Genomic DNA, 26,562 nt, shown 5'->3' on the forward strand with positions numbered 1-26,562 from the left:
TAATCGTTTAAACAATTTTAAGGATGATATTTGTCACAGTACAGGCTAGGTGGGTACAGTGCTATTTTGCTTGAGTTGACTAGCTGGTTTGTGCTCATTTTTGAAGCAGTTTCTAGTTCATTATTTTTGATGTCACTACAGTACTTACAGTATACAGTATGTACATGGTGTGTTGGTCAATATTAGCACGCTACCCTCGGTCGGTCAAAAAAATGTGATGAAAAAAATTGTTCACATTGTTTATTACTAATATACATGTTTAAAGTATTTGTGTTTTTGTATATTTCAGTGTATTTACTAAATATTCAAGATATAAAGAATTTTAGCAATTTAATGCAGCGTTGTTGGAGACAGCTCGCCAGAACAGGTATGTGCTATATTCAGCTGCCAATGTACATTATTACCAACGGCTGGCAAGTACCAACGTTTGTCTCAATTCCATATTTTAGGTTATCAATAGAAAGCATTCAATTCCGTAAAGGGTACTTTAATAACTTAATATTCATAAGTATTAATTTCAGATAAAGTTAAGTAAAATAAACACACTAGTAGCATGCCATTTCACTGGAAATTTATGAATACGTGTCCAGGATACCTGGGGGCGGGGATTCCGTCATTCTGTGTTTTGGGCAGTAGGTGGCATTGTTGCACTAGAAAATGTTGGGTCAGCTGCACAAAGCGTAAATGAAGTAGAAAGAAAGCGGGGAAGAAGGTATTTGCTATTCCTAGGTTTTTATAAACCAAAAGTGGCACGAAGGTGCGGCGCTAGGTTGCTGGGGGGTAATGCGATAGGCGTTGTCAGTGTTGCTGTTTTATCACTTTAAATAGTGTAGAATTTGAACAACGGGCCTTTGTCTTAAGACGCTTGTTAGTTAGCGTTAGCACAAAAGCTAACGGCGACGGCTGACACGCTTTTCGCCATTTTGCGATTTCAACTAGCCTGTTACCTGGCTTCTATTAAGGTATTTGTTGCAAAACAAATCTTTTAGTGGATGTATTTTGCCCGTGTATTTTTTGTGCGTTTGTGACATTTGTGTCAATGCTATAGGTGGTGTCTTCATCATGGCAGAAGCAGACCGACCAGGGAAGCTCTTCATCGGTGGACTGAACACTGAGACCACAGAAAAGGCCCTGGAGCAGTACTTCAGCAAATATGGCAGGATTGTCGAAGGTATCACTGGATACAGACTGGCATCTAATTTGTTTTGTTGTTTGTTTGTTTTTTTAACCCGAAATGGTACATCTTTAAAACTGTAGACGTATTGCAGTAACTATTTTCGTATTTAACGTTGTCTTTTTTTACACCATGTGCTTAAATGTATGCACATTCAACATTCCCTTCTCTGTCCATGGCATGTGCAATGACGAAGTTGTATCAAATTTATAGCATTTATTTGTAGGATTCCTGTCTTTGAATACCGTTGTTTGTGTTAGTCACAATGTTTTGGTCCATATTCCAACAAAGCCACAAACCATGTGACTTTATTTTAAAACACCCTAAAACACACTTGGAAAAGTGATGTTTTAGTGCCTTTAAAGCAGAAGAAAACCAGTGGTAGTATTAAAAGTATGTATTAAACTGGTACTTAAATGGCACAGGATATTAACAGGAGCAATTTAAAGGCACAGAGGCGTCTTACACATCCTTTTCCATTTTAGTTCTCTTAATGAAGGACCGTGAAACAAACAAATCAAGAGGCTTTGCTTTTGTAACATTTGAGAGTCCAGCTGATGCAAAAGATGCAGCACGTGAAATGAATGGAAAGGTATAAGTACACCCTTAAATCAACTATGATTTCCCTGTGAATCTGCCATATATTTAAATGAATTTTAATTCCTCCTAAATAGTCTCTTGATGGCAAGCCCATTAAAGTGGAGCAGGCTACAAAGCCTCAGTTTGAGAGTGGGGGCAGAAGAGGACCGCCACCCATGCACTCCCGTAGTCGTGGTCCTCCCAGAGGCTCTCGTGGTTCTAGGGGTGGTCCTGGGGGTATGAGAGGCCCACCTTCCCGAGGTATTATCAATTGATCCACAATATATTGTAAAGAAATAATGTGTGTTTTGTAACAAATTAAGTATATTGTTTGTATCTGTATTTGTCGACTATGTAGACTACTATGACAATTCAGGAAATGGCGAACCATTCTTTAAAGGGATGTCATCAAGAGGCCCTCCTCCATTGAAACGAGGGCCTCCTGTACGTAATGGAGGCCCCCCACCAAAGAGGTCTGCTCCATCTGGACCCATGGGTAGACGTAAGTTTAAAAATGTATTGTCACTAAATGCATCAAGATGATTGATTCTTCAAATGTTTGTTGTCTTCGGTTAGGTTTGCTGAACATTGAACATTTAACATTTTGTCATTGTGTTTTAGCACCCATGTCAAGGGACAGAGATCCTTATGGACCTCCATCTCGCAGAGACTCCATGATGTCCAGAAGAGATGATTATCCATCACCACGAGATGATCATTACAACTCAAAGGATAGGTGAGAATTTTTGTATAGCGTCATACATGTACTGACATTTTCTTTACTGCCATCTTGCAACATTTATACACTGGACTTAGTGAGTTGTACAATGTTTTGCAGTTACTCCAGCCGGGACTATAATTCTAGAGATTCCAGGGATTATGGACCTCCTCCCAGGGATTACTCATACAGGGAATATTCAAATTCCAACTCCAGGGATGATTATAGTTCAATGTCAAGAGGTTACAGGTACAACTTAACATTTCTGTGGAAATAAATGAAGCGTTGTTGTACTTGTTATTAACAGTTTGTTTTTTGTTTTTTCAACAGTGACCGTGATAGCTATGGGGGAGGCCGCGAACCTAGAAACTACATGGATCGTCCTAGTGGTGGCTCCTACCGAGATTCATATGATGGTTACGGTAAGACTGACAGTTTAAATGTGAAAAAGTAGTAGTCAGTGAGACTCAAAGTGAAGCTACTCAGACACCTAATCAAGACGTTGACCACCCTTGTCTCCAGTCAAAAGGAAGATCCATTTTCTCCCCCTTCCAGAGGAAACAACTTTGCGGTGCCCTGCTTAAAATGTTTTCATCCCTTTAACTACGTCCATGACCTGCAGCCCCATCTGCACATTTTCAAACCACTAAGAGTCAAATATACTGCCGTTTTATGTTAAGCTTTAACCATAGTCTAATAGTCCTTTGTCCTATTACATTTCATAATATGGTTGAAGTCATCAAAAGAATAAGCTTGTGGCACTATCCAGAAATAATGTACAATGTTTGCAACCACAAGGAATCCTGAAATGTCCCTGGAAACGTCTGTGACAACCCACACAATGTGGCCTAGAAAAAGCACTCCCTCAAGGAGTAACTGTCTCAAAACTGTCATCACAACTGTGAAAACCCTGTTCGTACCCTGCAATTCTAAGACGTGGAGCTCTAACAGGAAAAGGCATCTGAAATCAATGGCATGCAAAGATCAGTAACTCTCCCTGTTACATCCTGTGCCTGGATATATTGCTTCAAAAAAACTTGAAAATACCCTTGTTAAAAAAAAAACATTTTTCAGAGGTGGAAGATTTAACCATGCCATCCAGTTAACACAATGCTCTCCAAATTAATTCTACTGGCAAAAAATGAGCACTTGACAGTGCAAAATGTGTAAATTAAACATTGCCAATTACCTGACCCATTGACCCTGCAGGTAACTCTCGCAGCGCCCCACCTTCACGGGGCCCCCCACCTTCCTATGGTGGGAGCAGTGGAAGCAGTCGTTATGATGACTATGGCAGCAGTTCCCGAGATGGCTATGGCAGTCGTGACAGTTACCCCAGCAGTCGGAGTGATCCATACCCTCCTAGCCGTGGTGAGCGAATGGGCAGGCAGGAGAGGGGCCCAGCTCCCCCTGTTGACAGAGGCTACCCACCTCGCGATTCATACAGCAGCTCAAGTCGTGGAGGGCCACGTGGGGGTCGTGGGGGCAGTCGACCTGATAGAGGAATGGCTCGCAGCAGATACTGAACTGGATTGGAAATCCTACAAAAACAAACATAGTGTTTCCGTGCAGTTCACATGCGATTGGAAGAATCCAACCCACTTTCCACCATGTCCAACTCTGTGGAGAATGATGCTTAGCCTTGAACTGTATCATTACTCTCCCAATTTTTTATGTGTAAAGGTTTTTTGTTTGTATTTTTTTAGTATTTTCTTGCTCATGTAACAATGCAGTTGCTAAGTGAGTGTTTTGTACATTCAGTGCTGTTGAAAACTGCAGTACCCTATCATCTGGCTACTTTAATAAAGCTTTTAGTTGTACTACGATCATTGCTCATCCATTTAAAAAAAAAAATTTAAAGATTGGAAGCAGTTATGTGACTCCTCAAACAACTTGAATCATCACTCACGTTCAAGATTAACTTAGGTGAATCTCAGCTGAAATACCAATGCACAAGTGACTTCAGTACATTCTGAGCAAAACTGTACCTTCAACTGGACGCTGCTGATAACAGAGATTAGGCAAATGTTACTCTCAAATTGTTCCGATGTAGTCTCCTTGGATTTGGAATCATCATCCTAGAGCCATTTGATGGCATGCAACGACAAAACCAATGGAAACAACATCCAAATCCAACTCAACTGATAGTCAACAGCTGGTAAGCAAAGCAAAACTCTTTGTTTCTCACCTGTAAATGAGTTTCTTACTGTCCTGTATTGCAATCTGCACTCCAAAGTGAAATCCAAGACAACATTGATCACTCAGGACAAGAGACACAAGAGTTGATCAGATGAGCCTTTTTCCAATGTAGTGATTTTGTTAGCTGCCTATATTGTGAAAAAAAGAAGCCACAGTATACATTTCATCGTTTCTCAATGGCGAAAGCTTTGATATCACCTGAGCCCTCAAACTGAACCTTTTTGCCATCCTGACTGTTTATCCGTGGTCTAAAGATTTGGCACAGTCCTTTTTCAATTACCTGGAATTTTTTTTTCTACTAAGATCATTTTTTAAAAATCCGGTTCTCAGTACAACAAGCATGCCAGTTCAAAAAAAGGGAGACCTCTGGAAGAACAATATTGTCCAATCTGTCAAACTGGAAACGACCGCTGAAGCAAACTCCTGTTGGACCAAAGGCTAATATGTAGTTTCAAACATACATGGATATGACAAGGATGATGTGTTAATTCCTATTGCTCTCTTTCCAGGTTGAACATCCTTTAAAGGCAACTACTACTGTTACTTACTGACCACTGCCCTAAAACTGCAGAACCAGTGAAGACCTACTGGAGGAATGCTGATGCACCATCTGGTATGTAAGTTTTTATTAATTTATGTTCCTACAAAATTAAACTCCATATACTATGCTATACAAAATAAAATGTAATTTCTATTGTTCCAATATTTCAGATGCATGAGTGGATATCTATCAAGACCATTGCTTTTCACTGCTTGTTTTGGCAGAGAGCCTTGTCAAGTTGGGAAAGTATGGTCCAAGGAGTTGATGTTATTGACATTTTTAATAAATCATTTAAAAAAGACCTGTCTGTCTTTGTTGTCTTGTTGTATAATAGAACTGACAAATGATTTGCATTTAAATGCATCAGGTTGGTGTTTTAATGGTTGTGATGACTATTGAAATTTATCGAACTGCCTTTACTTTATCAAATTAGTATCATTAATTTATTACTGCATTTTAATGTAATGTTGAGTTGAAGATGGGGAATGCAGCATAATTTCCTCTGTGCAAAATGTATTTACATGTTCGTGTCACATTGAAAACGCAGAAAAGGAACCAGATCGGGCCAATGCATTATCTAAATAATCGTCATCTGTGGAAAATTCTATCTCTATTTTTATATATTTCTCTCTGTATATCTTTCATTAGGTCTCTAGTGGTTCAGTTGTAGTTATAATGTGAGAACAAATACCCTCCGTCAACATATTGTCCTTTGCGAAGTATTGTTGAGGTGCCTGTTTGCCAGTAGGGGTGATCATCAGTTCGAGAGTGTAGAAATACCGACGTCCTTCCCCCCACCGCATTTTTTTAAGTTGTAGCAGAAGTGCGGATGTGAGTTGCTTATTGATACGGAACAGGCCGCCAGGTTTTCACTTTATGAACAATGTGTGCTTAGGCAATGGTGATTTTGAGGAGCGATGAATCCAGAGGAGCAGACTGTAACGTGGTTGATCTCGCTCGGAGTTCTCAGTTCGCCTAAGAAGAACATAGCGGATCCGGAGGAGTTTTTGAAAACATCGCTTAAGGATGGGGTCGTTCTGTGCAAACTCACGGAGCGGCTCATACCTGGATTCACACCCAAGGTGAGTTGAATGATTGAATAAACGGTGACAACTAATAACCGATCGAAGGCTGCACTTAGAAAGGAAGGGAGGGGTTTTTGATGTAACTGATACCGAGAAAACTTCTGAATGCAGCCGGGCCTTCGGGCATTGCTGAAGCAGATGAGAAGTTAACGTTATATTTGGGCTGTAAACACACGCACCGCCACAATTACTGCAACTTTCAGGGGTTTTCGGCTAAAGGGATTTTTTTCAAGACGTTATTTCCTGTGAAGCTAAAGGAAAGGGTTCCGCATTCTTGACGTGAGTGAGTCGGAGTGAACACCCACCAAAACAGGACAAAATGGGTATAGAGCGAGAAGTGCCTAACAACAGTTGAAAACGAACACAGTTACTACAGCAGATACAATTTTCTGCACCGCCACTCCAAAAATCGACTTTAAAATGGTTCACTTAAAAAAAACTCACTATAAATCATGGGTATCATGTTGATGATATGACAAACGTTGATAACAATAACTAAGAGTTGCAAAGTTAATTCGTCACTTCCTCTTGAAAGGCTATAGCCCTCCCGGCGTCAATGTGAACGGAAACGACCAGAAGAAAACCGGAAGCAACATATACTCCACCAATTCCTCTGTGGTACTTTTCAGTCATTTTAACTAACACATACATCAGTATTTAATAACAGTACAAAGTGACGCCTTTATTGTGCATGTGTTTTACCTTTTGCTTCTTGAGCAAAATTCCTATTTTATTTTGAAAGTCACAGAGGAAAGTGGGCAGATACACAGGCGAAATCACGTTCCCTTGACAGTTCAGTGCTGTAAATGGTTGTGTATGCGTGTTTGGAGGAGGCGCAGGAGAATCATCCTCAGTTTTTTTATTTAACTTAATCGGATTCCATTACAATCCCTACTACGTGTGCGTTATCGGGAATCTCACATGGCTGTAGCGACGACAGGAAGCGCCATCTAAAGGCGTATGTCGTATGTTTATCTCCGCTACACTGAGGCGAACTGTTTGTTTATATGTATATTTCGTGTGTGCTTGTTGTCTTAGTATTGTCAGGATCCGAAGACGGAAATCGAATGTATTTCCAACATCAAGGAGTTCCTTAAAGGATGCTCGTCATTGAAAGTGGAGGTAAGTTTTCATTAGTGTGTCTGTGTCAAATTTGTGTAAACGGCTTGATGTGTTGTGACAAGGGCTGATGTTTCCCCACCTTTAAATCCTCTCTTAGCCCGGTGAGCTCATTGCGGTTCACAGAGGGCACTTTCACACACCGCTGCTTCTGTTGGTGCCTTCTGTTTTCTTCACACGTCCATGTGGAGTGAGCCACACTTGGCACAACAGGCAGTGTCTGAAGGAACCTGTTAGTATAATGAACAACTTAGTCATCGACAGCATAACCATAATTTCTACGGTTCATTCTGCGTGAAGTAAATATAATTCATTTTTCCAGCATCAAGGTTAAAACATACTAAACAACCATGTAACACCATGATTTACTCAAACCCATACAGTCCCATTCAACATATGCATTTAAAGCCGCTCTCAGTTCTAACTTTTTCCTTCTCTGGCTATTAATCTTAGCCATGAGCCATTGCTACTTGGTGGTGGTGTTTAATGATATCATAGCATCATCTATATTCTATTTTTCTCTGTAAATGTTGTTTCAGTTCTCTAATTGAAAAGATTGGGAATTTACACTTACAACCTTTTACATGAACAGGAAAACCTGAAAAAATAGCCTCCATCTATGATAGCTCCATCCATTTCTTATCTATGATTGATAGCTATGCTACATGAAACAGATATAAAAACCTACACAGACTTAAATCTGCTGAAAATGAGACAAAAAAAACCTCTGCAGGTGTATGCCACAGGGCCATATATATATATATATATATATATATATATATATAACACATTCAGAAAAAGGTTCAAATCATTTACAGATGTTGCCTTGTTGGTAACTGCTACACTGGACAGTGAAGTCTTTTAAGCTATAAATAATCTTCTCCGCTCTTGAATCGCATCAGTTGGTTTTTTTTCTTCAAACAGCCAATTGGAGAAGAGGTCTGGCTCACGGCAAAGTCAAGTGGTTGAGTCTTTTAGTCCAGCTGGCTTGTTTTGTCTTTACTTTTATCCATCAGCCCTGCCTTAGCCCATAATTAGAACTTTTGTGGGCAGCCAGAAGCTCATGGGCAGACCCACTGTCAAATGCATCAGATGTGCTTATGGTTTTGTGATTTTTTTTTATTTTTTTTTTTGCTTTTCTGTCATGGAGAATTGTGCCCGCCTGCCCTGCGACCACACAATGAGGACAGTCATGTTACTTTCACTTCTTCCATAAAGTACATAAAGAGGAAGCACCAATTACCGCTTGTCTCTCAACATCTGTTGCTCTATTATACGTAGAATGATATTTAGTTTAGAGCTCTAATTAACCAACGAAAGCCTTAGTCACTTTCTTTACTTAGTCGCTTAGCACAAGAATGGTTTTCGTCATGTTTTAACCCCATCATTTCACTTTGCGCATAATTTCACACAGAGCAAGACTGAACACAAGTTCAGCTTCGTGGCCGAGACACTATCTTGAAATGTATACTCTCCAGTTTTACATTATATTTTTTTGGAAAATCCTGCCACACTGTCGATTCCTTTGACATGGTAGAGAAGACTGACTATAAATAAAACGCTCAAAATTGAATAAATATTCAGCAAACCACTGGACCTAGGCTTTTTTAGTACGTTATTCAATCCCTCTGATTGCGGGTTGGGCTAATCCAAAATAGTGAAAAAAGATGGGTGTTTTGAAGACAGATTGTTACCTTTGAAATATGGTGCCCTAAAAACAACCCCATTAGTACTTGGTACTTTCCTCCAAATAAAATTAAGACAAAATTTAAAAAAAAAATCGACCAATCAGAATTTTGGTTGGGCCAGAACGTGTCATCATCAACCAGTCGAATGGGAAATTACAGCTAATTTATATTCAGATTCTTGAAGTAATGTGCAAATATAAGTGACTTAATTAAAGTTGAGGATAAATATGTTTATGTAATATGTAATTTTTGCCTTCCCTAATTTGAGTTTTCATGATAGATTTGACACTAGACGAGACCTAAAAAATTTACCTTCTTCGTAGGCTCAGTATTTCTAAAAATCATGTATTAAAAATAGTTGTTCTGTTTTCAAAGTGTAATGTTTTTATTTAGGTGTAGTGATAATTGTGTCCTGCTGTTTAATTAAGTCCCATTTATGCTCATGTTTGTTTTTTTGATCAGTAGATGTAGATTTCAAATCAGTCATTCCTTTAAAATAACTGGATTAGGATCATCATAAAAACCTTTGGATCACGTTTCCAGTATTTCTACACAGTTGCATTTACTACCAATGAGGTCAGACACAACCTCTGACCATGGCTGTACGACTCAAACTCTATATTTAAGATGTTTTATTTAAAATGTGAAACCTTATCTGCTAGAGGAAAGAAGATAGCAGTCTGAGACAGAGCGAGCACGAACTGTGGGATCGTGTGTGTGTGTGTGTGTGTGTGTGTGTGTGTGCATTTATAAATCTCAAATGAGACCTGCACTGTCTGGTTTTATTAAAATCATCCAAGTCATAAAATATGGATTATGCTCAACGTTCCGGTATTATGTCATCTGAAGCTTTCCAAAAATTCCTGTTTGTGACATTGTTTGTGCTGCAACCTCTTTCTCTCCTCACTATATTATTACTCCCTCTCTCTGCCTCTATCTCTTTCTCCTTTCCTTCCCATCATCCTCTCTTTCTCATTCTCACCCTCTCTCTCAATGTGTGCAATCCAGTGATCCCATCAACTGGGCCTGGGCACACTAGTTTGCCATGGGAGATTGTTAGATATTAGATTTCACTTAATTAGTCTAAAAACTGTCATCCATTTTTAGTTTGACTTTTCCTTCTTACTGAATCTCATTTGTTATGTTCTAAGATTGTTTTGGAGATGCTTCCTGGTTAAAGTCTCACTGGGTTTTTTTCTCCTGTTCTCTTCCATCTAGGGTTTTGAACCAGAGTGGTTATACACTGGTGAGAATTTCAGCAAAGTACTGACCACTTTGCTGGCTGTCAACTTTGCCACACAGGGTAAGAGTATGACAAACTGTATCATCCGTTATATCAGGAGCTGTGTGTTCATATTTACACAAATGGATTTATTTTCATTGTAAAAAAAAAACCATGTTTTTACATAATGGTGTCAGACTGGTTCAAAAAAGACAATAGCTGTCTGTTTATGTAAGGTTATGGCAGTTCTATTTCTCTATAACACTCTGTTCCTTTAGTCGTTCTGAATTATGGCTGCTTATGTTACTCATTACCAGCTGGCATGACAGTGTGAGCTGGCATCATGCTGGGGCCCACATTTACTCACATTTCTGTCATGATTGTGTCTTTCTGTGCATCCAAAAAGCATGGATGATTAAACTTTGCACTCTGCAGTACTTACTTTATTTGTTTGTACTTTGTACTACTGGGCTGTAAAAAATGTTTTAAAACTGGTCAGATTAATCAGAAGGTTTAGCTCTAAATCAAAATCAAATAAAAATAAATCTGTGTATTGCTGGAACAGAAAGATAAATAACAGCAGATGTTTCACACCTGTTTTGTTTTGTTTTTATTTGTGACTGATCCAGCTCAGTCTACTGTCTCTCACAATCCATTTGACAACTGTATATGTTAGCTTGTCAGCTGTAGACCAACTGTCCTGCACTCTGTGAGGCTGGTCTGAATCCACACAGGAGTCAGAAGTTGAAGTTGAAGTCTCCACAAATGCATGCTGGACCCAGATGGTATTTTAAGATCAAGCTGCTTTGTAAAGACAAAATGCTTTCCCACAGTGTGTGCAAATTACAACATGTATGACGATATGATTCTGCTCATGTGGTAAAGATTTCAATCTGATTAATCTTCAGAAATGAACACAAACCCAGTCAACACAAAGGTGTACTGCGTCTTTGCTTTCTATAGTTTGATTTTCATTTCATCAGTGATGCCTCAGTGACTTGATGTGTCAGGCATATGGACAACAGTAGGGTGAGTTTAACAATTCCATCTTAGATATACATTGCATAAATTCCAGGTGAAGTGTGTTAATAAAAACCGTTTTACACAGATACGTGTTTATTGCCCCTGAGTGGAACTGCACTTACGGCTTTATCAGTTTTACAGCCTACAGTTTGAACGCCTTATTTGATCCTACACAAGAGATGCTAAGGTTTATGGTTCATTCTTTTATCTTATTGCTTTGTGCAATGTGATGAAAACCTGGCTAGCGTCCAGCTGCAGTTGGAGAGGAAGTCTTGAGCCAGTGTGTTTCTGCTTGTTGGCCTGTTTGCAGCTGCATGGCTCCCATGTGTCAGTTTGGTTCCCTGAGTAATGGAGAGGAAATTGCTACCTCTGTCAGAGCATCATGGGAATTGCACTCACTGCAGAACAGCTGGCAGCGACAGAAGCTAAATCACTGTTCCTCTGCTGCAGTGGCTCGCTGATGTCACCGTAGAGGCTGTGGCTGTTCTTACTGTAGGTCATCCACTGGACCGTCGACAGCGCTCCAGACGAGACAGGGCTGCACTGTGTTATTAATATTTCAGCTGACCTGCTGGAGTCGCTACAGATACCTAATTATAAAATACAATTTGTATAATGCTGACCTGCGACCTGCGTCCTGGCAGTGTGCAGAATTGTCTTGTTAAAACCAGAAAAGTAGAATGACCAATCTCAATCACAGCACATTCATCAAGAACATGTCCTTGTTTGGATTCCTGTTGCGTTCTGTTGAGCTTTATACTGTACCTCCAATCAAATTATCATCCATTTTTGTAACTTGATTCTAACATTAACACTAGAGGGTTACACTACTGCTCTCCACTGGGGAAAAACCCCCAGCATTAACCCCTAGTAAAGAAGGTGAAAATGAGAGATGCTCATGAACAAACTGTACATGTGGCCTGTTAACATGAATGCAGGGATTTCCTTTTTCCTATTACTGTATTTTCCTTTGAAAATTTGGAACACTCAACCTCTAACCTCAACGACTGTCCATGTCCTTGTGTTTCTTTCTGTGTGTGGTTCCACAGACTGCGCTGCTGAGAGGTCATGTTCACAGTCCAGTGCCTCCTCTCCTAGTCAGTCCACAATCTCACACACGCTCTCTTCAGCCAAATCCAAGGGCTCTCTGCGGAGACAATCCAAGTCGGGGGTATCATGTTATTTATGTTACTCTTTTTTCATTGCTCTGTGTAGTCTGCTCATTTCATAGGCTGGAATTTAGTTTCCCCCAAGTCAGGTCAAGTCTGAAGTTGACTCTTAACTGATTTAATTGTGGCTCAACACCAAAGATGTGATTTTAGCTGTAGTTCTGATTTACAACTGTTTCGTTTTTTTTAAACTCTTTGGGCTATAGTCCAGAGTCACCTTCAAAAGTAAAGGAAATGTACATTTGACTGTGTGACATTGGCGTGTGTGTGTGTGTGTGTGTGTTACTGACCATCGCTCCTCTGACAGGACATGTCTGAGAACGGCGGTGTGCAGCTAATGGTGAAGGCCCGCTTTAACTTCAAGCAGAACAACGAGGATGAGCTGTCATTCGCCAAAGGTGATGTGATCCAGGTGACGCGGCAGGAGGAGGGAGGATGGTGGGAGGGCACGCTCAACGGCAAGACTGGCTGGTTTCCCAGTAACTACGTCCGTGAGGTGAAACCTTTTGGTAAGTCCGACCACACAGACAGGCTCATAGAACAGTAACTTTCATAAATGCCTTTCTGACCTGGGGTTTGATTTTAATTCTTTTTATTTGCTGGCTTTTAAGTATATAAATTAAATTATGCTATTCTGATTTGTGCTATGCTGCCCCTAACTATAACATAGTATACTACATGATACAATTCAATTCTATACTATACTATATTGTGCTCTCCTATGCTATGCTTTCCTATACAAATTAGATTATACAATACTATACTATACTATACTACAGTATACTATACCTATGATCAACATCACTAATACTTGTACCCTAATTATACTGCACTGTCTACTCCTCTCTGCACTTCTCTGTACTATAGTAATCTATACTATACAATACAATATTTGCTGTACTTTATTATACTTTGCTGTATTATATGACAATTTACTGTATCACGCTGTACTACATACTTGTCTTTTCTACAGAGAAGCCTGTGTCTCCTAAAGGAACTCCGCTGACCAAGAATTACTATAGTGTTGTAAGTTAAAATTGAAATGACGTTTGTTCAGTTTGATGAATTCTTCCAGCCTTGCTTTGCTGCTCATGTAGGTTTGAAATCACTGGGCTTCACTAACATAGACAATGGATTTTATGTACCCTGACTACAAAACAGGTTGTACAGCCCATTAACATCCAATTAAAACATTTTTATTTTGTATAGATAGATATTTGCATAGAACAAACATATATTTTGCTAATGTAAAAATGTATCTTAAGTTGTGCACATTATTAGTTGTCCTACATTTTTAGTGTTGCATCTTTCACATATGTTGGCATGAACGTTGTACATTTGACATATATGTGTTCTGGTCTGGGCTTTAGGTCACTCTCCTAGATACAGTTAATACATTACACCACAGTCTGCAATAAAAAAGCATAATGATTCATCTAATCAGAGTGCAAATTGGTGTCACCTTTAAATGAGGGAAGGAGTCATTTCCCCATTTGATATTTTAGTTCAAATGACTGACAGAAATGCAGAAATGATGAAGTACAGAAGCCTACTTTAGACCAAACATCAGCTCTGCTGCTCTTGCAGGTTGTCCAAGACTTTGTGGAACATGAACGAGAGTTTGTTAAGGAATTACAAACCTTGATGACATGTTACCTCCGACCGCTGCAATCTAGCGACAAGTAAGCAGCTGACAGAGCCTTCCTACAACAGAAGACACCATGGATGATACATGAAATTCTTTTCAGCTAACAGATGGGGAACATTTCTTGAATTTAGGTCTTGAAATATTCCTTTCACTGGTAATTGCTGGTATCTAAGTATTCTTTTTTTTTTTTTTTTTTTTCAGGCTGAGCAACGCAGACAGCACCACCTTGTGTGGAAACCTCGAGGAAATCCTCACCTTCCAGCAGGGACTCTGTGTAAATTTAGAAGACTGCACCAAGTAAGATCTTCAGAAGACCATTTTAGTGTATTGGGGTTTTTTGTTTGTTTTTACGCCACACACCGTATAGAGCCTTTATTTCTTGTCATCACTTCCTTCCTCAAAATCACTTCTGTACTTTGCTACCCCTGCACTTACTTGCAGTGATTGCATCACACTGGTCACAGTGAGAATGAAAGGTCTCAGCAGTAGAATATTGACCAAAATGGCTAAAAAAAAATACAATAAAATGTTCTACTCATTTGAAGTTTCATTGAATATAACTTTCTTGTGTGTCTTCTCAGAGTTCCAGAAGGGCAGCAACGAGTGGCAGGCTGCTACTTAAACCTGATGAGCCAGATCAAGACTCTGTACCTGGCTTATTGTTCCAGCCACCCGTCAGCTGTCAGCATCCTCACTGACCACAGGTACAAACATCAGTCATTATTATTGTAATATTGTTAAAAAAAACTTTGGTTTTACATCTATATTTTATTATTATAAAGCTTTACTTTGATCTCGATGAGGTGTAATTATGACTCAGGCCACCAAGTGTCAGGCTTTCTCCTTGTTAGTGACTGGTAGTCGGTCTGAGTGACTCTGCTCTCCAGTTACCCACATGGTCCAAGTTTCCTTTTGCCCATTTATTATTGATCTTCATTGGAATGAAGACTTTGGCTTTTGTGAATCAAAATTGCTCCGCGAAATAAAAGGCCTTGATGTCATATGAAAGAAGTGTCGTGTTCCTTATTGGACGGTACAGACTAAGTTGCAACAGAAGCCAACTGTTGACAGGATGTGTAAAGTTGTGGTTACTGGCAAATAAGGCATGTTTTTTTTCCTGTCATAGTCAGCACATTTGTGTTTCTGTTGTTCATTAAATTTAGAATTACCAGGTAATGCAGCTATAGGATACATTGGAGTATGCTGTTATAGGTCTGACTGCTGATGAAATGATGCAAAAGTGTTTGTGTCCTCAGAAACCTGAGTCTATTCCTATGCAATGTTTTTCATGGGTTTCTGTCTGTAGGACGGAAGGTTAAAAATTGAGAGTAAGGGAACAACATAGCAACCTCAATGTTTCTTTTTGTGTTTAATAGTGAGGAACTAGACAAGTTCATGGAAAGTCAGGGAGCAAGTGTGCCAGGGATCCTGACCCTGACCTCCAGTCTCAGCAAACCTTTCATGAGACTCGAAAAGTACCCAACCCTGCTGCAGGAGTTGGAGCGACATGTGGAGGTATTGGAAGAAAATGAACAGAAAAAAAAAAATACTTCTGAGTATAAAATCTTCAGGCTAAAATTGCAATCACTGCATTCAAGTTCCTGTGTCTGATGTTTGGCCTTTCCTATGTTTTCACCTCAGGAAGCTCACCCAGACTACACTGACATCGTAAAGGCAACGGCAGTGTTTAGAAGCTTAGTGGTAAGTCTGGAAAATGTCCCGATATGAACAATTCATAGAGAGCGTCTGCGGCTTTCTATCTAATGTCTGAATAAAGAGTGTTTACAGGTCAGATGCTGCAGATTCACTCACAGCTGGGGTTACTGTAGTTTCTAATGACGTGCTGGTGCTAATCTTAGACCAAATTTTGTAAATGTTTTAGGTAGGAAGTTATAGCGTTCAAAGGATAGCATGGTTTTTTGAGTAGCAGCACGTCTGCCTTGAAAACAGACAGCAGAGGGTCCTGGGTTCAGTAGAACAAGAACCACATACTGTATGCCTAATGGCATGTGACAGCCTGTGTCGGTTTTAATGACTCACTCTAAATTAATATCGTATTATGATATATAATAAATTGTATATGTAATGTAATTATTATCTGAAGTGGGTGATTTTCCAGGCTTTGAAATATGGCTGTAAATAAAAGCCATTATTATTATTATTATTATTATTATTATTATATTGATATATATATATTTTTTTTTTTTTTTTAAAGTGCTTGGGGAAAAAATTAATTAAGAGGTGGTGCAGTGAACACATCGGCCTTAAGGTAAAAAAAAGTTGTAAGAACCTATTAGAATTGTACAAAGGGGCCGGCACGAGGCAGCTGAAGAGTGACTGACTGTTATGTCCATACCTCTGAGCACCAGGCTCCAGAGTCACATTAGCATAATGCAACATTAACATCTTACAGCTCACACAACAGAGTCTGTAACTACGTTTACTGTCTAAGACTTGCGTGATACAGTTGTTCCAACGGTAGGTGTGAACGGAAATGGCATCATAAAGAGTTGGATTAGAAATGAGCAGTGGTTACTGTGCTTGGGTGATCATTTCTTTACGAGTTGCGAGTTTTGTGTCAGAGTGGGAGAGGTGACTCACACATGTCTACAGCAGGGCTGCACAGGAAGGTTGGAAAACATTTCACAATAGTGACATTTGAAGGTTGCTTATCTCTCTCTCTCTCTTTCTTTCTCTCTTTCTCTCTCTCTCTCTCTCTCTCTCTCTCTCTTCCTTCATGTTTCTGTCTCTAACCACTGCGTTTGGTTCACAGCCTAGTGGGAAATTGTCAATTCTGCATTTTCATGTTCCTCCATGAGGAGGGATAACCCCCGTGTGGCACCTGAAAGTAAACCACTTGGTGTCATGGATTACACCCCACATCATGTAGACATTAAACAACCTGAATGAAAGCACATCTTTTCAGAAGTTGTTAAAGCAGTGAGGGGTGGGAGGGTGTTCTCCTCTGGTTATTGTCCCTAACCATGTGAAGGGAAAAACACCTGTATTTACAAAGAAAGTCAATGAAAAATCCTTGGTGCTTGTCACTAGGGTTTGCTCTGACAGTTTCCCCTTAATTATGTTTGCCTGATGAACTGATGAAGAACCGTCTATGTTTCTGTTTTAGACCCAGTGCCAGGAACTGAGGAAACGCAAGAACCTGGAGCTCCAGATCTTGTCAGAACCAGTGCGAGGCTGGGAGGGAGACAGCATGAAGAGCCTGGGTCATGTCGCGTACATGTCCCAGGTCCATGTGAGAAATGGGTCCAGTGAGGTGAGAGCGACGTCAGGGTTAGGGTGGACCAGGTCGTGTGTTCAGTGTTGATCAGGAAAAGGTTTGGTTTTAGCGAAGGACTTGAAGTTCTCTCCTAAAAACACTGTGATGGTTACTTTTCAAGTGAATCTATTTCAGTGTTTTAATATTTCATGTGAACACATCATGCAGGTAAAACAACAAAACAACATCCCATTATTGAACTCTGAACTTCACAGTGAGAGAAATATATCCAGTGTGTTTCTAAGCCCCTCCACTCCATAAACGGTGTTAAACCCACCTTCCTTTGTCACTAAATGTAAAGTGTCAAAACAGGAATCGATGTAGGGGTAGACCGAAAACGACCTTGTTTTCATGTGGTTTCTCGTTTGGGGGGAGATCTAATTTGATGGTGGGAAGGAAGCTCTGTACTAAAAATTGTTTTCACCTCCTTTAATCTCTGCTGCACACATTCCAACCGCGTAACCGGTCACCATGTATTTAGAAATGAATGTTATAAACTGCGACTCATCTTCATTTTCCATTCATACGATAAGTAGTAGCGGCTGGAGTCGTGAAACTGTACCACAAACACACAGGGTTGTTGACCTGATGGACAGGGCCTTCCACACGTCTTTGTTTACAGCAGGATGTTTGTGTTTCATTCTTGTTTGTTCGTCACAGGAGAAGGAGGAACGCTATCTGATGCTTTTTCCTAACGTGCTGGTGATGCTCTCCGCCAGCCCTCGCATGAGTGGTTTTATTTACCAGGTAAGCACTACTAGTGCAGTCAAATGTGCTGATACGACCATCATCCCACAGAGGAGTCTGGACGCTCACTAATAGACTGAATATCTGCAGCGTGACACCAGCCGAAGGGACAAAGAAAATTCTAACAGTGTTTTTGTTGACAAATTATTCCTTTTTTAAATCCCTTTACACGGCCAATCTTTGTAAATACACCATTTGTTTGCAGTATTATTTGTGTTATTCCTGCCACATTTGTTAAAGACTTGAGCCGCACAGCAGTCAGGCAGCATACGTCCTTTTCTTCTTCTACTGCTCTTTAACAATGTTGTTAAATGTTTAACAATGTTTTCTGTTTGGTTTTTTTTCCCATAGCACTACGCTACCCTTTTTACATGTGAATTCTCCTGTTGTGGGACGAAAAAAGGACTTGGCTTCCTTAGCTAAACGACTGATTGTTCATTGTCCATTTAGGGGCGACTGCCTTTGACGGGCACAACTGTAACGCGACACGCTGAGGATGCAGACAGCTCTCACTTTGCCTTCGAGATTACAGGTTTGAATTACAGCTCGAGACTTGTCTTGCCCAGTTGTTTTAGAGGTGTTGACTATTTATCCCGCATACCGAAACAAGTTACCCAACGTATCTGTCATCTCTCCGACTCATGTGAACTCGCGCTGTCACTGGGGAACAATGAATACCAAAAGTATGAATTGTCTGCGTGTGTCTCTGACTTGTGCAGGTAGCATGATCGATCGTATCACAGTGCTGTGCAGTACTCCTCATGACCTACAGGAGTGGCTGGAGCATCTTCAGCCCTTCACCAAAGGAGGCAGCCCAGCAGGAACCATTTCAAAGGTTAGAATAAATGCACACACACACACGCACACACACACACACACACACGAAACCACCAGAACACTCTGAAGTCAAACCAGCAACCATCTCTCCGCCCTGAAGTGTTAAAACATCTTAACACCTTCTGGCTGTGCCGTCATACATCACTGCACATACACTTGCCCTTGTTCTTCTTTTATTTACCATCACCGCTGTCTGTATTTCAGACTGCTGAGGGAAAGCCATTGAGCATGGTCAGTACCTCCACGCACCTGTCTCACCTTGGCAGCCTCAGTGCCGTGAGTCGGGGCCCCCTGGAGCCCCCGAAGATCAACAAACCCTGGTCTCTCAGCTGCCTTCGCCCCGCGCCCCCCCTTAAACCCTCCGCTGCACTACGCTACAAAGAGGTAGGCGGATGCAGTGCTGCACAAACAAACCCACAGGCTTGATCTGCATCTCTGGCAAGCTGTATGAAGAAAATGTTTGCTGAAAAAACCACAAGTCTCACTGCTCTACAAGAACCGCCGTGTGTCCCTGGGTCTGTAGGTTCAGACCTTTTACCCTTTGCTTCACACGGCCGTGTCTAACACAGGGTCCGGTCTCTGTCTCTTTACACCTTTTTAGTAGAATTCTGTAGATGACATGTTTATCATTTTTGAAACTTTTAAAGGGAAGTTTGTGAACTAACTAAACTCAGCTCGATATTTAACTCACTTACGTTGACCTAAAATGTGTGGTTTAGTCTTTAGGAGTGCTGCACAGGTCTTAAGAAATACAGTGAGGGTATAATTATGGGTTAAGAGTTTATTAAAACAAACTCAACTTCTCTACAAATGTAGAGGACATCAGCTTCCTCACACCCTTCTGTCTCTTCGTGTAGTTCAAGACAGCTGTAAATGACGTCTGGAGAGAATGTTCCGTGGTCCAATAATGTCCATTTGTCCAGTATTCTTTGACTCCCTGGAGACCCTGTCATCTTTACAGGCAGAGGCCTCGACGCAGTAATACTACCCGTGTCTCAGTGTTGCTGACTGTCTTCAACTTCCACTAGTTTGGTTTTTCCTGTTCCGTAGCTGTTTCTGTTTGACTTGTCACCTTAGTTTCAAGCAAATGATCATTTTTATCCTGCGTCAGCGTTTTGTGGTTGGTCAGTCGTACACCGGACTGTAAACCTGTAAGAATTCACCGTCTGCTAGTTTATGTACAACAGTTGATGGTGATGTGAAGGACAGGGGTTAGTCAATAAATAATAATAAAGTACAGATTTATTCATCATATATATATATATATATATATATTTTTTTTTTTTTAATTTAACTTTACAGCATTTTTAAACATCTATATAACACACTTAAAAACATGAATATATATTGTGCAGAATTCAATATTTGATGCACGGCTGCTAATCACTACAAGCAATATTTTACACTATAGTAAAATGGAATAACCTCTGACTGTGAGGAGGAAACCAGCTTTTATTCTGTGACATTAGATATACAGTGGTCCCTCGTCTATCTCGGGGTTTATGTTCCTAGACTAGAGATTGCGTCTCTACTTCTCGGTTTTTCGGTTTTTATTAAATTTTTTTTTTTTACTGTTTTTTTATTCTTCTTAGGCTGAAAATGCCTAATTTATTACCAAAATAATGAGAAGATTGGATATTTAAAAATTGTATTTACCGCAAAAACCCATGAAGGAGAAAAAAACCGCAATACAAGAGTACATTAAAAACCCACGATGCACTGAGGGCGCGACAGCCGAACCGCGATACACCGAGGGACGACTGTAGTCTCATTTGAACGGTTCTAACGTCCTTATTTCCCTCCATCACCATTTTTTTCTTAGCCTGTTCTAATCAGATCTAATCTGTGTTCAGTTGACCACCGAGCTGTGAAAATGTTCATCATAACTCCGTCGCATTCTTCTCTCATTATATTTTTCACGCACATTTCCCCTTGTCTCTCTTTCTCCATCTTGCCTTCTGTAGAGGATGTCTTATATCATGAAGGTAAGGGTAGATCTTACTCTCACTCTCTCTCTGTGTGTGTGTGTGTGTGTGTGTGTGTGTGTGTGTTTGTGTGCAGCCTGCCGGTTTGTGACTGCTCTTTTTTCACCCCTCTATCATTGTCATCTGTTGGTTTCCTGTTTTTTCAGTAGCACTGAGTGTCTGCAATCCTTTCTCTCCAACTGCAAGTCGAAGAACCACACACCCCAAAAAGATCTCATGCAAAAGACTGCAATTTCTACTACAGCGTCTATTTTTAGAAATGCAAACACTCATTCAGCCCTGAGTCTGTTGACACGTTTGAATAAGATGCACAGACTCCAGTCAAAGGCCTCATGATGTCAGAGAACACTGCTGAAAAACTGAACAGAACATTTTATCACACGTGGTAAAGACAGGAGTCCATCGTTATCAGATGGCCTACGAACAAAGACGTTTTCTTCGTGAAGTATCTTGTGGTTTGTTGGTTTTTTTCACTGGAAATTCAACCCAAAGTGACATAAATATCCTTGCTCGTGTTTTTGACGGTGAAGAGGCGTAAGTGTGACACTAGATTTCCTCCAGCACACCTCCCTGCTTCCACTCTCCGTGTTTCTCCACCCTCTCGAGAGATTATTTTTAAACAAATGAATACGGAGGAAGCCTCTGTAAAAGCTGAACCGATGTTCAAAGCTCTGCAGACACAGTCACAGATTCTGACTGATTTATCTGACATGTCCTACCTGTTTTCCACTGCTGTCTGCCTTAAGCTTCTACTTTTAAGATTAAGAGCACGAGTCAAACAACATACTTTGAGGTTTTTATGCAAAAACAACACACGTATACTGCAAATCCCCTCAGCCGTTGATTATTTAGGTTGCAGCCTGCCTTGTGGTCGCAGCTTTATCGACGCTGCGTCTCATGCTTTTCGACCACTGTTTTCACCCAGTCAGTGTCACATACACATCTGAACAACAGCACGGGTGAAGGAAGATTGATCTGTAGGGTTAGTTTTATGGACTCCACAGATACGAGTTGAATCCGTTCCACAACAGCACTCGTGTCTCCATCCACTCGTCTCTAGATCAAATTTTCCCCATTACAAATAACTGAAAACCAATTCATTCGTTCCAGCCCCAGCTAAACATCAAAAACATAGATATAAACAAACATATTGACAATATACAATGATAATAATTAAGAAAACATTTTATGTTATATAAAAGGAGCTCCGCTGAGCCCTTCCAACTACATATTTTCTCATATCATGAGCAAAATCTTGCAATAGTTGTAGACTCGTAACATGGAATATTTCAGGGAAGCTCATATTTAGGTGTCCCCTGTGTTATTATTATTATTATTATAGTTTTGATAAAACACATTTATCTTTTCTTTAGTTGATTTAAACAGCTTTGTGGCTTAATAAATGACAGATATTCTTCTTTTGACCTTTCACGTTGCCTCCGACCCGACACATTTCTTTCTCATGCTCAACAAATCAGGTCTATGACAAAATGAAACATTTCAAATGTTTTGACAGTCCTATTTTTGTTGATGTTTGTAATAACTGTGTCTGGATTCATGTTAGTGCTGACCATCGTCATCACCACCTGCTAAATGCCCTGTTTGTTTGTTGTGTTCCTTAATGGTTGTTGACTTAAGGATTTGCATCTCTTTGAGCTTGCCTCTGTGTCTGTTTTGGAGTGTCGCCTGGACAGGTGTGTGTACCTGTGTGTGTCTGTGTGTGTGTGTGTGTGTGTGTGTGTGCTTTCCTGTGGTTTCTAGAACACCAAGTTTACTTAATGTAATGTTACACTTGTTCAGGACTCCAGCAAGAGCCCGCGACCCATGAAGAAATTTCTGCCAGGCAACAGGAAGAAGGAGCGAAAGCCGTCTGACGATGAGGTTCAAATCAGGAAAAGTAGGTGTTTGGATTTTTATTATTATTATTTATTTATTGCCTATTAAAATAACAAAATGACAAGATACTTTAAAAAAAAAACATTGTGAGAAATTGACACTGGCTTCAGGTCAGTGGTGAGAAATATGGACCATGATGCTTGGAGGGTGGCAGAGAAAGTTAGACCTGTTTGAATACTTCTTAATAAGTTAAAGGTTGCAACGAGCAGACGCTTGAGTAATTTTTTTTTCTTTTTTTGCCTCAGTGTTCATGCTTCTCAGAACACTCAGACTCTGAGTGATTCCTTTTTCCACTTCACAGTGAAGGGCACAGAGCTGATTGTCATGACTTAACATCTTAATCACAGAGCAGGTGCAGTAGCAGGAGCAAACTCTTAAATCAGGGTTTTTCAAAGCCTAACCTTGTGGGCCTTACTCAGGAGGAAAAAAACACCTCCAACCCACACACAGCCCACACACGTACACGTACACTTTCATTGTGTGGGATACTACGAAGCAGGTCTAACACATTTGCTGACACATTTGTTTAAAAACAAAAGCAAAATTGTTGTCTGCAAAACAAAAGCTCTATCACAGTGTCATACTTATATTATATTACAATATATATTAAATATTATAAGTGTCATACTTGCACTTTTTTTTTACTTTAAATCTCCTCAGTGTTAACAGTATCACTGAATGTAATGGATGTTGTGCAGTAAAAATAATAAAAGAAAACAGCTGATCCCACTGATCCCACAGTTTTTTCCCAAACTTACGGTTTGTGCTTGAACACAACACCTGTCTTTCTGGTTCCTCCTTTCCTCACAATTTCTACGTTGTATGTTAGTGTGAATGTTTGTGTGAATGGCTGTTTCTCCCCGTGTGGTCGTCTGATGGATGTTAAATTCTTGGTTTAATCCTCAGGCACCGTGGCTCTGGAGGAGGACGCTCAGATCCTGAGGGTGATCGAGGCGTACTGCACAGGAGCCAGTCTTCACCAGACCACCACAGGTGAGTCAGGTGTTCTCACATAACACCTCCAGGATTCCTTTAAACTTGGTAAACATTTGTGTGTGTGTGTGTGGCAGCTGTACGGGAAGAGTGGGTGGCTCAGGTGCTTCTGCCAGAGGAAGAGAAAATCATCGTGGAGGAGATGAAGAGCAACGGGCAAACTGTCATCGAGGAGAAGTGAGCATCAAAGTCGAATTCTTACTCGGTGTCACTCAGGATCAATGTTGTGCACACCTAAACTGCTCTCTCTGTTTGTTTTCCTCAGGAGCCTGGTCGACGCAGTGTACGCTCTAAAGGACGAGGTTCACGAACTGAAAAAGGTGCAGAACGCGTTTAGAACGTCCTGAACGTTTCTGCTGCGCTGCATTAAACTGCTGTGTGTGAAGATCAGGAGTAAATACATGTGTCTAATATATTTAATAGATATATATTTATATACAGACGAGGTGTGTGATCCTTGTTGGGCCACAGGTTTCGTCCAGGTCGCTTCGCCAAAAGTGAGTGAGGCGTCACTGATTGGTCCAGAGAATCTCCTCGCTTCTTCTTCTTCTTTGTATGTGCTCGGGCCCCTAGAATTGATTGTAGAAGAGGAAGAATAAGAAACAACATCATCCTCAGTGCTCAGATAAAATCTTCAATGACAACACGAAGAGTTCTTGGTGTATCTCCATATATAGACACAGAAATGCAGAACAACCGGCTTAGTGTGTGGACTCCAAGGGTCACTACCCTGATGTATATTCACACAGTTTTATGCAGTAGTTCATGTTATACTTCCTGGACTGAGTCTTGTCGTGGCATGTGTTTGTGACACGGTTCAAATGTCTTACAGGAAAACAAGTGGATAAAACAGTTCCTGGAGGAGGAGCAAAAGTCTCGCAAAGAGCTGGAGAGGTTGGTCCGAAAACTGGCCAAACAGAAGAACGACTGTACCTGGGAGGACAGCAGCCACTGAACACACCCTCACTGCGCTGTGCCTGTGCGTGTGTGTTTGACACGTTCGTCGTACCAGCGGCCTCACTGCGCTGTGCCTGAGCGTGTGTGTTTGACACGTTCGTCGTACGTATGCATCGCTGCAGCAGTGAGACAGAGAGGGGTTGTGTGTTTAGGAATCCTAAAGATGTGCATATTTGTCCGTGCTGTGCCTGCGTATTTGAGGGGTAGGAATGTCCTCTGACAGTGACACTTGGACTTGTCTCGGCTCTAGATCCTGGAGATTATTTTGACATTAAGATAAAATATGTCTTCCTTTTCACAGAGATGCCTCAGCAGCTTATCTAAAGGTAGACTAGTAAAATGGGATGTTTCGACAAAATCCTGTCTCTAGGACACTTACTGTGAACACTCCTTAGCGAACAGGGTTGGACGAGGCCAAGGCGAGGTTGTCTACTGCTTCCTTCTTCACTCGGTAGTCGAGTACAAAGCCATTCAGTTCAACTTTTTGCATGCACTTCTGTTAACACAGGTTTTCTTCTTCACGTGAACGATTGTTTGTGACTTTTATATTTGACCCTGTTGAAAGTTAGGAACATTTGTTTATTAAGGAATGTGTTCAAAGAAGAAGTGTGTGTGTGTGAGGTGAGGCTTGATTAATGTCAGCAGGAGAAAAAAAAGAAAAACACCAAGACCAAAAGTTGTTCTACTTTGAGGAACAGTGCCAGGGAGTTAGGGAGAAAATGGAGCGACGTTTAGACCCTGCTTTTCTTCTCTGAACATGCTCAAAATATCACGACAAGTGCAGTTCAACATGACTCCTGTTTTTAAGAAGATAATCCTCTGGGTGTTGGGTAGCTCTTCAGCTATTGAGATAAAGAGAAATACACCTTTTGTTGGTTTTAGTAAAATCACTTGTTGGATTCTGACACGACGCCCTTTTAATATTTACCTGAGAAAAAACCATGGATCCTGGACAAGATGGCCGCACACATTCCTGTGTTAGTACGTGCAGAAAATTGTGTAGTGAAGTGAAAAATCGGTTTTCTTGTCAGAGCCTGGAGAAAACAAAACTGACTGAAGCAGTGGTTTGTGGTCGGCGATACAAACACCATTTCCTACGGTTCTTTCATAATAATTGGTCTATTTTACACATAAATGTCTCATGAGGGACGGCACTTGCATTCATATTTTGAGCATGTTTTGATGGAAAAAGCACAGTTGAAAGGATTTCTCCCACAGGTTTAGAAATGGAACTTTTTGAACATTCACCAGCTACCAGACTGACTTCAGGTTGAATCACCATTGGCGATCTTTTTGCAAAATGCATGAATGTACAGTTTGTTTGTTTGTTTGTTTTTTAAATTCTCTAAAGGAATAAATATATTCACATTTCTAGTCTAATGCTATCAGGGATTTAGCTGCAATATTAAATAAGAGATCACATCATGTACAAAATCACCCCAATAACGACATGTCTCATCTGTAGTGGTCTTACTAAAATATATTCAAGTAGAATTTTGCCATATAACTTGCATAGCCTGGCTTTTTAAATATATATTTTATTTATTGTTCATCTAAGCATTTAACTCTGATGTGAGTTTTGTTGTTTGACTGAGGTCTATCCGCTTCAGTCTTTTTTTTCTTTTTTTTCTTCTTTTTTTTATTAAAACTCACTGCTGTGTACAGGCATGAAAAGTCCCTGCATTGGCAAAGGGGACAAGGAGAC

General features: G+C 40.4%; 2 protein-coding genes across 7 annotated transcripts in view; both read left to right on the forward strand.

The window, feature by feature from the left end:
* The window catches only part of rbmx (RNA binding motif protein X-linked), a 6,235-nt gene extending 723 nt beyond the window's left edge, over positions 1 to 5,512 (forward strand). Inside the window, exons 1-10 of one of the 5 annotated variants that reach the window (XM_008326775.3) lie at positions 618 to 712; positions 1,049 to 1,171; positions 1,660 to 1,766; positions 1,849 to 2,014; positions 2,112 to 2,255; positions 2,375 to 2,489; positions 2,592 to 2,720; positions 2,802 to 2,893; positions 3,681 to 5,283; positions 5,382 to 5,512. In XM_008326775.3, the coding sequence (XP_008324997.1) occupies positions 1,063 to 1,171; positions 1,660 to 1,766; positions 1,849 to 2,014; positions 2,112 to 2,255; positions 2,375 to 2,489; positions 2,592 to 2,720; positions 2,802 to 2,893; positions 3,681 to 3,997 (1,179 nt within the window). In that variant the 5' untranslated portion in view covers positions 618 to 712; positions 1,049 to 1,062 and the 3' untranslated portion in view covers positions 3,998 to 5,283; positions 5,382 to 5,512. Of the gene's footprint in view, positions 1 to 617; positions 963 to 1,048; positions 1,172 to 1,659; positions 1,767 to 1,848; positions 2,015 to 2,111; positions 2,256 to 2,374; positions 2,490 to 2,591; positions 2,721 to 2,801; positions 2,894 to 3,680; positions 5,288 to 5,381 lie in introns of those variants that run through there. The other 4 variants (XM_008326774.3, XM_025063320.1, XM_025063319.1 and 1 more) reach the window with 4 other exon arrangements.
* A 452-nt stretch (positions 5,513 to 5,964) lies between these two features.
* Positions 5,965 to 26,361, forward strand: arhgef6 (Rac/Cdc42 guanine nucleotide exchange factor (GEF) 6). Of its 2 annotated transcripts, XM_025063316.1 has the most exons (23): positions 5,966 to 6,293; positions 7,335 to 7,418; positions 10,322 to 10,406; positions 12,398 to 12,519; positions 12,825 to 13,026; positions 13,491 to 13,543; positions 14,105 to 14,199; positions 14,367 to 14,462; positions 14,747 to 14,869; positions 15,542 to 15,680; positions 15,807 to 15,866; positions 17,293 to 17,439; positions 18,103 to 18,189; positions 18,640 to 18,721; positions 18,909 to 19,024; positions 19,231 to 19,410; positions 20,991 to 21,011; positions 22,812 to 22,908; positions 23,814 to 23,900; positions 23,978 to 24,077; positions 24,166 to 24,220; positions 24,733 to 24,865; positions 24,908 to 26,361. In XM_025063316.1, exons 1-22 carry the CDS (start codon positions 6,129 to 6,131, stop codon positions 24,853 to 24,855), a joined length of 2,319 nt encoding a protein of 772 aa, XP_024919084.1. In that variant the 5' UTR covers positions 5,966 to 6,128; the 3' UTR covers positions 24,856 to 24,865; positions 24,908 to 26,361. The 2 variants fall into 2 exon arrangements, with proteins under 2 accessions (XP_008325010.1, XP_024919084.1); XM_008326788.3 differs by lacking the exon at positions 20,991 to 21,011 and having other exon boundaries at positions 5,965 to 6,293.
* Positions 26,362 to 26,562: the final 201 nt, after the last annotated feature.

The sequence above is a fragment of the Cynoglossus semilaevis genome, chromosome 15, assembly GCF_000523025.1.
Source record: "Cynoglossus semilaevis isolate Cse_v1.0 chromosome 15, Cse_v1.0, whole genome shotgun sequence".
In the NCBI taxonomy this organism is placed as follows: Eukaryota; Metazoa; Chordata; class Actinopteri; order Pleuronectiformes; family Cynoglossidae; genus Cynoglossus; species Cynoglossus semilaevis.